Raw genomic sequence first — 12,634 nt, forward strand, 5'->3', positions numbered from 1 at the left:
TATAGCATCCAGGGTGCATAGGACAGGCCACAGCGACTGTTTTAAAGCAGCCAACACATAACTTGGCCAATGCTTTTGCATCTCTGTCAGCAGTCCACCTGCAGAAAACTCTTCTGTTTTCCTAAACCAGGTTAGAAGCAGGTTAGAAGCAGGGCCTCCAGAGAGGGTCCTGGAGGCATTTATCCACCCTGAAGGGCTGGGAACAACCTGACTAGTTTTCCAGAGACACTAAGACTAACACCAGTTAAATACATTTTTAAATTAAAGTTAAAGTCACAGCATCTTGAACAGTTGGTGGGATGGAGAATAGTGCCTTTGCCTTTATTGGTGGAGCAGAATTACCTCTGCTTCTACTACCAATTTCCTCTCCTAGAAATGTCCCAAAGGCTCTGCTGAATGCTGTGACCTCTGTCTCTACAGGGATCTGTGCCTGGTTCCTATGAAGATTAGTTTGAATGTCACTTCTCTTTCACTTCCTTGCGAATTTGTAATACTCAACAAATTAAACACAAATAACACTTCTATTGTTTCACTCTCATTGCAGCAATAGGAGAAAGTTTGGCTGATTCCTTAAAAACACCAGTGAGCAATAGACTCTTCCAACAAGTCATCTCTTTTCTGCAGAAACTGCCTAAAAAAAGGTATTTTGGAAAGTCAGGCGCTTATGAAACTTGAGGACGACTTGATGTAATACCAATGACTTTTCTGGAGTTGGAGAGTTACCAGAGGTGAGCATCTGGTGCAAGAGGGAGGGAAAAAAAATGAAATATATATATGCACACATAGTGGGAACACCCCATGTGCAATCCAATGTCTGCACAAACCTCTTCTCTAGTAGAGAAATAACAGATTGATGTATACAGCCCAGGGGCCTCCAGGGAGGGTCCCGGAGGCATTTATCCACCCTGAAGGGCTGGGAACAACCTGACTAGTTTTCCAGAGACACTAAGACTTTGCATGTCCACAAGTGACAACGCACTGTAACTTCCCTGGAGCGGCATCAATATTTTGCCAGCAGCCAATATGTGGGTGCTCCCAGCCCCTTGCAGCCAAGCGCTCCAACCTGCCTGCTCCCCTACATCTCCTCAGCCCATTCCCCTTACATGTCCCCCACGCTAGAGCAAGAATAACAACTTCAGATAAAAATAACGAGAGCACCCCAGTAATTGCAAAGCCCTTTTTTCCCCCCGCAAGAGCGGTTCTGGTTTCTGCAACTGGGGCTGGCTCACGGCTGGTGTGCGCGGGGGTATTGCGGCTCATAGCCATGCAGACACAGCCCTTCGCAGACCGTTGTCTCGCTGTGCAGCCTCATTTGGCTAATCTGACACAGCTTCACGCGATTATGGAGGTATCTGTGTCACAAGGGCAGGAGACAGCCACTGGGCAAGGAAAGAGCCCTCTTCAGAATTTCTTGGGGGATGTTTTGTGTTTTAAAAGTTAATTTTTTCCTCCAACAACTTAATAAAAAGGCAACTGGAAAGATACTTAGTTGGTTTGATCCTATTCTTTCAATGAATAGATTCAGTCTGTCACACACAAACACATACATGCATCTCTCAAATGCCATATACTAAACTTCAGAGCAAAAAGTCGTGGTTTGACTCAAGCCTGCATAATTTCAGGCGGCTTGGTTTGGCTGTGCTGAAGTTCACAGCACATATAATCACAGGACAGCCTCAATCATAGCACACAGGCATCGTAGGTTACAGCCACATACGAGCTAGGTTAAACATGTTTTTAAATTCCCTCCCCCCCTCCATATTCCTACTGTGGGATCTGTTCCTCCACCTCACCCAGAAGGCACAGATTGCAAACGCAAGTAAAATACTTACTGCCAAAGCCTGCAGGAAACTTAATGAAGTGAGGATAATTCCCATACATGTTTAATCTTCAGTTCATCTCTTGCCTTTCTAAACACAACTGCCTCCTCTAACTTCAAAGCTGCCTGGAGCGTGGCGCAGCCCGCCAGGGTCGGGACATGGCTCTGGAAGAGCAGGGGCTCTCGGAGGGTGCCGGGGCAGATGTCTCCTCCCGTGGCCTCATCCTCCCTTCACGCCGGCAGCAGCTGCTCGCTGGGATAAGACATGCTCTTGTTCGCCGCCGCTCAGGGCTGGCTCCCGTGCTCAGCTGTCTCGGCTCCCTGTGAATTCACGGCAGAGCCTCCGGGTAGCATAATCGCCCAGATAAGATGGTGATCAATGCATGACTGCTCTGGTATAGATCAGAAATTGGGAGGAGGTGTGTAGTGGGGGGGAGGTTAGGTTGTTTAGGGGAGGAGCATTGTGGAGAAGGAGGGGGGTGCTTTGCTTTTCCACCAGTGAAGACTCGATGCAGTTTATTAGTTATACTAGCCCCAGCCATATGGAGGTGTTTTCCGAAGACGGGAAGGGCCAACCCTCACCCAGAGGACAGGCTGGCTGACAGACTGGGCAGGAGCAGACCTGCAATCATCCCAGCACTTTGGGGCAAGAAGCTCTGTGCACCCATCCCACACCAAGCCTTGCCTCGGCTGTGCTCCTGGCATCAAGTCGTGGCCCTTGCAGTGACAGATTGCAGTCACCCCAAGGAAACACAGCCAGGGCTGAGGAGAATCAGGACCTTCCTGGGGCTAGTGGAGCTGCAAGTTCAATTCCCCTCCCCGACCCCATCCAATGGGGTTCAAAAAACACACAAGCCACCCCAAAAAAGCATCATTAGCCAGTTGCTAAAGCTGTATGGGATGAGAAGAGGTAGGGACACAGAACAGAGCCCAGGGGGCTCAATCCATGCCACATACAGAGTCAGTAAAGCGTTCACAGCCATGGCAGCAGAAGGCAGTATGCTTCACAGACAGTTCCATACGCACATCCACAACTTCAATTTAATGCCCACCACCCTGACAACAAAGTACTGCAGAAAATAGGGAGAAACAAGCAGAAACAAGCAGCCAGTTGCCAGATTGAGGCAAAGCCACATGCAGTCTCCAAGTGCTGCGTCCTCCAGTGACTGGTGCTCAGGACGGAGAGCAGTCCCAGTTCCCCGCCGGGCAAAGCCCCCTGCCCAACCGCTGCAATTCTGGGGAAGAGGCAGGGATGCAGGCAACAGCACAGCCCATTGTTTCTGGTTTCTGATCTGGGTGACCTGGGATGAAATCACCTGGAAGGAATGGAGGAGGCAGGAATTTTGCCCAAGGTTGTAAAGTGAGCAGAGACCGAGGTCTGCATTGACTCACATGCAGGGCTGTGTTGGAGGAGGAGGTTGCCTTTGGCACCAGCCACATGGCAGAGAAAGGGGGCACAGGGCTAGCAAGGGGCTCTGCCTTCCCAGAGGGGCCACGAACCACCCCTGCATATAGGATGGGGAGCGTGCCGTGCAAGCAGCGACACAACAAAGAGGGAAGAACAGCAGACTAGGATGTTTGGCATCCTTCAAGGGCCCTGCTGGCTCTTGGCCCCCTCCAGATCACCCGAGGGCCCACGCTGCCCTTTGGCACTAAGCACGCTACAAGGGGAAGGCACTGCAATATGCCAGGGCAGAGCCGTTCACAGCGTCCAGCTGCAGCTCAGGCAGATGCTGACTGAGGCGCTGTCAGCCCCGAGGTATTGCGTGTGCAGAAGGAAAGGTTACCCTTGTTATCTCCATTTCTTGCTTCTCTCTCAGACATTGACATACCCGTTTTCTCTCCAGCTGGAGAGTTTAAGCAAGGGAAGGTTAGGGGGGGTTTTGGGTTGTTCCCCCCCTTAATGATTTTTAAGTTATTTCTGAAAGATGATTTGGCTTCCTCCTATTTCTGCACTGAATCTGTTTGCAAGCACCTGATAATGTGCGATATCAGGAGGACACCATGCCATGGACACACAGCTCTTTATGGGCAGCAGGTACATCAGAGCTACTCCATGACTTGGAGTTTTTCTAGGCACAGGAGCCTAACATTTGGGAGCACATCTCCACTTAGCAGAATCATAGAATGGTTCGGGTTGGAAAGGACCTTAAAGGTCATATATTTCCAACCCCCCTGCCCTGGGCAAGGACACCTCCCACCAGACCAGGCTGCTCAAAGCCCCATCCAGCCTGGCCTTGAACACCTCCAGGGATGGGGCAGCCACAGCTTCTCTGGGCAACCTGTTCCAGTGCCTCACCACCCTCACAGGCAAGAATTTCTTCCTAATATCTAATCTAAATCTACCCTCTTCCAGTTTAAAACTGTTACCCCTCGTACTATCGCTACACTCCTTGATAAAGAGTCTCTCCCCATCTCTCCTATAGGCCCCCTTTAGGTACTGAATGAATGGATAACCAGACTGGTGCCAGGAACAAGGAGGTTTGCAGGCAATAGTATCAGTGTTCTGCATAGCCCATTAGCTGTGGCCCAGGTATATGCGCACTATTTTTTCTCACAGTTAAAAGAAAGAAAAAAAAAAAGAAAAAAGAGAGAGATCAGTATTCAGAGTAGGTTCTACTGAGGCAAAAACCAAGTAACTGCAGTGTTGCAGGGGGAATACAAACAGAAGAGATCGCTCTTGTATTTTCTATCTGGCTAACTTTCACATCTCATTTGTTTTATTGCACAAACAGAAACAGCACTGCAGAACTGCTTCAGAGGAAGAGAAGCAGCCAAGCAGCGTGCTTACACACCCCACAAGTTTTGAGCTCTGGGGAAGGGAGACCAGAGGGTTTGATAACCTGCACAAGAGCGTAACACAACAGCATCTCACCGTGTGGTGTTATGTTCTGTCCCTCTCCCTGTTCAGCTGAGCTTGTGTCCTCCGCTGCCACCATCCCAACATGCAATGAGGACATCCCCAGCGAACATCCTCAGCAAGGGCCAGCCATTCTCCAAGCGTCCACAGCTACATCCTTGTGCAGAAGCTGTAGGCACAGCTCCTGTTTCAGTGGGTGCTGCCCCACATTCACCTATGGGACCCTCCAAACTCCTCTCCACCCTGCCTTAATCCAAGTGGCATCAGGTCACTGGCAACCACAGGGATTTCTAACCCATAGGCAAAGTTTGCTGTTTCAGGATAATGCTGGCTTTGCCTCCCATGCTGTCCTTTAACAGCCACACTGGGGATCCTTGTTAGGGGCAGCAGGCAAGAGCCAGGCATGGGGCAGGGATGCCCCAAGGCTCTGCAAGCAGGGACCCAGAATGCAGTGGAGGAGCTGGCTGCAAGGTGGCTTGTTCTAATCTCTAGATAGAAAATTGGATTTCTCAGCAGGGTAAATTTTTTTTCCTCTATGACAAGACCAAAAGAAACATTTGTCAATCAAAAACCCCAACAAACAATCTGCTTCCAGAAGAAGTGATTTTCATACACACCCCCTCAATAAGATCCAAGACTTCCACAGAACCGAGAGACTGTGTACAGCCTCACGCACAGCCTGCCTGAGGGATGTTTCTCCAATTCAGTGTCAGGGAAAGCTCTAGCATGATGGGAAGCCTGCCTGTCCAGCACCCACCCAAACCTTTCCCATCATCTGTCCATCACCCTGCAGAGACACACCAGGGCCATCTACCCCCTGTCCCCACCAGCACTCACAGACACACCAGGGCCATCTACCCCCAGTCCCCACCAGCACTCAGAATCAAGCCACTGTTTCAAGACACAAATCCACCTTTGCACAACAGCTTTGCTTCCACCCGCTTGAGTTGCGCCTTGCCACCATCTCAGCCTGGCTTGTCCCTTGTCCTCAGGCTAGACGAGAGGGCTGTGCCTCCAGCCAAGCCCACACCAAGCAGTCGTGGGGCAGAGTGGGAGCAGAGCCAGTGGCACGACCAGTCCAGCCCCAGCAGCACTGGGATGGGGAGGTGTGAGCAATGAAGCAGCTTTGCGTTTTAAGCACCAACCATGCTCAGATTTAGTAGTAGCATTAATTCTTCCCAGCCACACAGGATCTCAGCAGCTTTAATTCCATCCTAATGAAGTTTTAGTGGGGAATTATTTTTATTGATCTGCCCAGAGCAAAGAGCCTGATTTTAGCCCAGCTCTGCCAACACCCCCTTCCCCATCCCTCTTTTCTTTCTTCCAGCTTAGAAGAAAGGGGAGAGGAAAGAAGACAAAACAGCTCTGAGCTCCTTAAAAAGGGTGGCAGTCCCAAGCAGTAAGTGGATTACTTTATTGATTTTTAGCAGATCTGGGTTAGTGAGTGCTTAGTGCTGCAGAACACATGCACACACACTGACTGACTCCAAGGAAACCCCTCCAGGCCTTTTCCTCAGGCAACGCAAGCATCGGGCAATTCACTTAGGGGACCACCATGGGTTTTGGGGTATGGAGAGGCTCCAGCCCCTGTACCCAGATCAGTCTGTGACAGACTCCAAGAACCAGCTCAGCCTCTCTTAAGAGGTACGGCAGGACCACACAGAGGCAGCCCCTCACTTTCTATCTGAAATTGCACAAGTCACTGCTTCAAATTGAGTGCTTTTTATTTCCCCTCCTTGTTATGTAAAAGGAGAAGACATTATGATTGCCACTGTTATTTTAGGAAGGAAAACCATTGCCACGGGATGCTGAATGCCATGGGGGGCATCAGTCACAGTGATACTCCCAATAAAGTAGTGCTGATTGAAGCCAACTGAGATATTAACCTTGTGTTTGGGTCCCCAATTCATGCACCTCCTCATTAGCTTTCCAAGGCCAACATACTGCAGCTAATATTTCAGCAGCGTGTTGGAACAGTATCTGAAAGACCTCCCAGCACTACTCCATCAAGGCTTTTGAGATGCTGGTCTCTGGAGCCAGACCCTAAACGTGGAAAGGCCTAAAGCGGAATAATCTTACCCCACCCTGCCCCAGAACCATGAAATCTAGAGATTAAGTACAGTCCCTATTCCCTGCACATTGGATTGAACCAGGAAAACTCCAAACATGACAAAATCCCATCAGTCCCCCATCGCATCTCTGTTTAAAGTCAGCGGCATCCTATTGTTGTGCATGTGGCAACAGTCTATGCAAATAAAAAGGTTGCAGCCCTCATAACCCTTCAGCTACATGTATACCCTCCCGACACACTGCTTCGGGGCTACAGAGTCCCAGAGAAAACCCACTGCCCACGGGCTGCTGGGACTCCCTTCATATGGCTAGTGAGGTACAACAGGGGCTACCAGGCTGAGTGCCCCAGGAGCCTAAATGCCCATTCCCCTCCCTGCTTGCCTCTGAGGGAGGACACGCAGACACCAGGTGACATGCTCAGGGCCAAACAGGAAGTCAGTGGCAGAGCAGGGACTTGAAACTGGGTTTCTCAAGGCTAATCAACAGACTGAACCAACCTTGTCTATCTGCTGTACCAGTTGGCATTGGCCTGAGACACGCAAAAGCCACCAAAAGCAATGTGTTCCCTATGATTCCTTGGGGATGGAGCTACTGCATCATCCCCTCCCCACCCAGCCTTGCCCTTTCTCACCGCTGTCTCTTGTAAAGCAATAATCACAGACACCAAGCTAATAAAATTAGTCCCAGAGCCCTACTGGGCTAATGCAATTACCAGTAGCAAGCGCATTCAAACAGCAGCACCACAAACACACCTGCAGTAACACAGCCTGCCCTCTCCTCCTCCCCAGGCCCTCCCCATCTCTCTGAGCCCCACGGTTGCCACCCGCCATGGGTCCCCTTCCCCAGGGTCTGGAGGGCACGGGCCACCACCCCCAGAGCCAGGCTGCTCCAGGGAGGGCACTGCCTACCTTGCAGAAAGCACCGTCCCATGCAGCCAACAGCAGGCTCTGAAGGCAGATAATTCCCAGTCTGTTTAAACCTTGGGAGACCTTCAATTACTAGCACCATAATGAGGCCCTCGACACTAATCAGCGGTGTCACCCAATCCTCTTACGCCTGCCTAAGCGCCTCCAGCAGCTTTGCTGGTTGCGGGGCCCAGCTGCCCACTCCTCCCAGGGAATTACCTCCCCAGGCAGGCACCAGTGGTGGCACAAGCACATTTTGACACAGATGCAGGTGAGGCGCTCCCAGGCATCAGTGCCAGATGACAGGGTGACAGAGACACCTGAGCAAGCCGTCTTCCCAGCCCAGAGGGCACCTGGGACCAAGCCTGCACTGGAATGGACAAATATTGCAAAATTACTAGAGGACATATTTTAATGCTAATGTTCCTTATTTGAGATGCAAAGGGCAGGTTTACATGTGTCCATCTCTGAATACGAAGTAGTATCTATACCACCAAGGCAAGCTCATTCTCTGGGATGCTCTAAGACACTTCTCAGCCCCTAACTGCGGATGGCAGGTGACCCCGTCTTGCTCCATTCCTCTGTGCTGGCACTCATTTGCAGGGCGACAGGCAGTTCCCTCTGCACATCCGTTCTGACTCACGCTTTCTGCTCCAACAATACGCTTTTTAATATCATGCGAGGAGCTAAAACAACAGGTCCACTATAATGCCTAGATATCCTGAGGCAGAAAATCCATTCGGAGCCCAGCTAGAGAGAGTCAAGTCAATTAGACACTTTCTGGGGCGTCAAGCCGCCAACAATCCCAGCCTTTGTAACAGCAAAGAATTGCTGCCTATGTGCTTCCCAGCGACTCCCCCTTGCCAGAGCGGAAAGGTCAGCAGCAGTAGCGTCATGGAAAAGCAGCAAAGTATTCCTGGGAAGGTGGATCCAAAAAAATAGCCATTTGGACCCTCTGGAAAATGTGTGTTTTTTATTAAAAGCATCCATTGCTTTGGGTTGGGTTCACAGGGGAATAAGCAAGCCCATAATACAGGGGATTTGTGCTACACCAGATAGAGGTTTGGGCATGCATTGTATTGAGGAGCAATGGTTGGGTCAACAGAGTGCTCACTCAGGGTTTGGGAGCTCGTGGCTCCCTGCCTGCTTTCAGACAAGTCACTCCACCTTTGTAGCTTTGCTGGAATAAAGATCGTAGAGATAAAAAAGGAACCGCAAGACCGCAACCGGGAGAGTCACGCATCCCTCTGCACTTCAAGGTAAGCACCTGACTTCTCGTCAGTGGTGCAAGGCAGCAAACTGGACTATAAAATCAGGATTCCAGGTTGGATGAGGACTGAATGAAGCCAGGATTTCTATGGGCAAGTGCTAAAGTCACTCAGATCCAAAGGCAAGTCTCTGACCAAAAAGCCCTCATGTCCAGAGGAGGTTTTGGTGGGAAATGAACACTCAGCTCTTCACAAAGTCCACTTTGATGTGTCATTTGGTGTTCAGCAAGGGGCTTTGAAAGGACAGGTGAAGAAAAGGTTCACTTAATACCTCACTAGTACCACTCTGTAACCAAACTTTCCAATCAGAGTGCCAGAGGACCTACAGGTTGTCATTTAAATGCAAGCCCCTCTTTAACGCTGCTGTATACACAACGTGAAACTGTGATTTCTGCAAAATGCCTGAAAACAGCTAGGTTACCTTCCTTCAAAGAAAATTACACCCTGAAGACCCAGATTTCCTCATCACCTGAAAAAAAGTTGTCAGCGAAACCTTAGAAGACACAGCCCATGCAACTGCTTGCAATTTTGCCATTTTCCCCACAACCACCATTTCTCAGAGGAAATATTTCAACAGAAGGTGGGTTCCTTAACCAGGTTACCCTTGCATTATTGCTTGCAAGGACAACGAATCTAAAAAAAAAAAAAAAAAAAAAAAACCACCAAACACAAAACCAAGCCACCCTCAGTAACAAAAAACCTACTGATTTCAGGGCTTCTCTGACTACCCAGAAACTAACTACCTAGAGTGAAACTCAGTCACCCCACCTATCTCCGCAGAACTCCTAGAAAACTTCAGAAAGCTTTTTTTCTTTTTCTTTCTGGATCCTGCTCCATTCTTCATTCTCTTTTGCTGGCAAACCTGGACGTTTGTGAGTAGACTATGTTCCCCTCCTTGTCAAGAGCTTGAGCTGGGTGGCACAAAGCTGACGGGCAGACAGCCCAGCCACACAAGGTGTCTGCTGGACCTTGCATTTGTTGATGGCTGCCAAAGCTCAGCACGGGGTGGGGAAGGTCTTGTCACAGCACTTCCCTGCACAAGACCACAAAGGGATCCCACCTGCATCCCCCACGGCAGATGGCACAGCCTCCTGTGCAGCTGGGGGCTTTGCTTGGTACTCTTACTCTGTGCATCCCCACGTTCATGCTTTTACATTTCCTCCTGCTTCAGCAAGTGCAAAACTCCAGAGACAACCTGTCAATCTCCATCACATCTGGCTGCCTCGGATGGTCTATTTATACCAGACAGGCAAACATGGGTACCTTGGAGTTCGAGGTAACAGGGGTTATTTCTGCTCCAAGTAGCAACTTTCTAAGGGGAGGAAGGCTTGTAGTTGTCCAAGAGGAACAGCTTCACATCAGGGGCTTGCACCCTTCATGAAGGCACAGTAGCCATCACCAGCCACAGCTCGGTCCCCAAGGTCCCAGCCACAGCAGCCAGGCCCCAAAAGCCCAGAAAGTTGTTATCTATCACAAAGCACCTCATCCCAGGCCCCTCTGTATGCTACCATGGGAGAGGAGAGATCTGTATGTACCTTTGGATTTCTAACCCACGCTTTCTCCAAGCCAGCAGGGCCACAGCTTCAAGCTTCCTCACACTGGGTTTCTCCACTGAGCATTGCCTGGATCAGGTGCAAGGATCTGACTGCACATGGTCACATTAATGCCATAGCAAGGGCTCTGAATTTCACTGAATCCCTCCGTTCTCTCTTGCACTTTTATATCTACAATATGATCTGCTGTCTGTCAGCGAAGGTATCTGACCCAGGATAAAGCCTGCCTTATCAAGTTGGCCCATTACTATCATTTAATAAGACCTGAAGAATGAGAAGGCATTTACACCAGATTAGCACTTTGCATCACGTGGCCAGAGAGCTTTTGATCTGGACCAAGGGCTCGCAAGCCACATCCACCATGTCACCAAGGCACAGCTTCAGTCAGCACTTCTCAGCCAGCTGTCTCTGCAGTTTAGTCCTTGCTCCAGTCAACGAGGTATTTTCTATAAACCATGGTGGGGCCGCTGCCCCTCTTGTAGGAAGCTTGCAGCTCCTCAGGATCCAGACAGCTCACCTGGATCCCACCCCTGCTTCACTTTTTCAGATGTCACTGGCTCAATCAACCTTTTTTCACTAAATTTCAGCCTGGCCTTTGGGTCCCCTGAGAGCAGAGAAGGAAATCAAATACCACTAAAATAAAAGTGTGTCTGCACGAATGAGGGAGAGGCAGGTTTCTCAATGCTTTGCTGTCTCCTCTAATGCACAAAGATCTCATCTGTTTCTGCAATGACATTATTTTCCTGGGCATGGCTCTTCTGAGCTCCACTGAGTTTCAAGCAAGTCTTGGAACAAGTTTCCATTACTCCACACGGTCTGATCCTGGACAGCCATCCTGGACACTGCAAGCCCCCAGCTCACACCTATAACGCCTCTGAGTGAGGAGGGAAAAAAACAGAAAACAAACAGCACAACATCCCTCCTCCCCCCAAAAGAATAAACCGGACCACATTTTTGCCCAGAGACACACCCTGATTGATGCTATGCTGCAGAGACATGCCTATGCAACCTCTCCACAAACACCAGATCCAGAGACGCAGCCTAGGCATGGCAATTGGAAGAAATGAAGCACAACCAAGTCTTGCTGCCCAAGCACATGAGGCACAAAATGCATTTCAGATGAGCTGAAGCCCAAAGATACCCTTCATTAATCAGCAGCAAAAAGAGAAAGGAGAAGGGTGATACAAAGACCTCACCTTAGCCCTCACTGGTACACAAAGACCTCACCTCTACCTCCACTGGTAGCTCAGACAACTCCACTCTTGACAGTCTGGGTCTCTCCCCTAAGCCACACAGACTTCCACATCACAGAAAACCAACAGGTTCATTTTGTGATCATCTCTTTATAGATCCAACCAACATCAGTTCAAGACTCTGCCAGCCTGGTCTGTTTGACATTCAGGGGACTGAGCCATCTCTGCCTTGCCCAGACAGATACACGCATCTCTCATCTGTTCTAGCAGCTGCCTTTCCCCTGGGATTCACCTTCCAGTGGCAGCCGAAGGGAGACAAACACAACATGAAACTCATCCAAAACGTTCTCCCATGAGATCGGTTCCTCTCAATGTTTCCCTGCAGAAACTGTTCAAAATGCTTCGCCTCCCTGTGTGGCTGAGGGGCAGGTAAGGAACCAGCCACAGTGAGCATCCCTTTCCTCATCAATGCCTTCCATTGCCTTTCAAACATACTCTCTTCTCAAAAGCCACATGCTCCCCCGTACCAAATGGAAAATCCACTGGTATTTAAAGCCATGGGAGCATGACAAAATTCCCGGTGCCCCAAAGAAAGGAACAGCCCTGGATCAAGACAAGCACAGACCACACCACACAGAGCCAAGACAGCACAGCAGTGAGGAGCCAGCATGTGAAGAATTTTCAGGGATGTGGAATGACATTTTCTGGCACTGTCAAATATCTTCTCTCTGCCCCCCAACCTCTTCCCAGTAGAAAGAGAGAGAAAGAAGTGAACACCTGCCCACAGCCACATGTTTTGGCCCTGTCCTTTGAGCCTCTGAGCAGAAGGAGCAGCCTCTGCACAGCAGAAGCAGAGAAAGGACCTGGGATGCTGTGGGCACAGCAACACGTGCTCGAGTACCGCCACTGCATTGATGTGCACTGACTTAAGTCAGCTTATTAAAGCAAGCCCTGAAGATCCCAGAG

At 49.9% G+C, this 12,634-nt stretch overlaps 1 protein-coding gene across 3 annotated transcripts in view; it reads right to left on the minus strand.

The window, feature by feature from the left end:
* The window catches only part of RXRG (retinoid X receptor gamma), a 40,123-nt gene that overhangs the window by 20,541 nt on the left and 6,948 nt on the right, over window positions 1-12,634 (minus strand). Inside the window, exon 2 of one of the 3 annotated variants that reach the window (XM_074597290.1) lies at window positions 1,833-2,140. The exons of the other annotated variants lie outside the window; for them this stretch is intronic. Coding sequence (XP_074453391.1) covers window positions 1,833-1,881 — 49 coding nt within the window. The 5' untranslated portion in view covers window positions 1,882-2,140. The remainder of the gene's footprint in view (window positions 1-1,832; window positions 2,141-12,634) is intronic. 3 annotated transcript variants of the gene reach the window in all.

Source organism: Larus michahellis, chromosome 8 (genome assembly GCF_964199755.1).
Source record: "Larus michahellis chromosome 8, bLarMic1.1, whole genome shotgun sequence".
Taxonomy (NCBI): Eukaryota; Metazoa; Chordata; class Aves; order Charadriiformes; family Laridae; genus Larus; species Larus michahellis.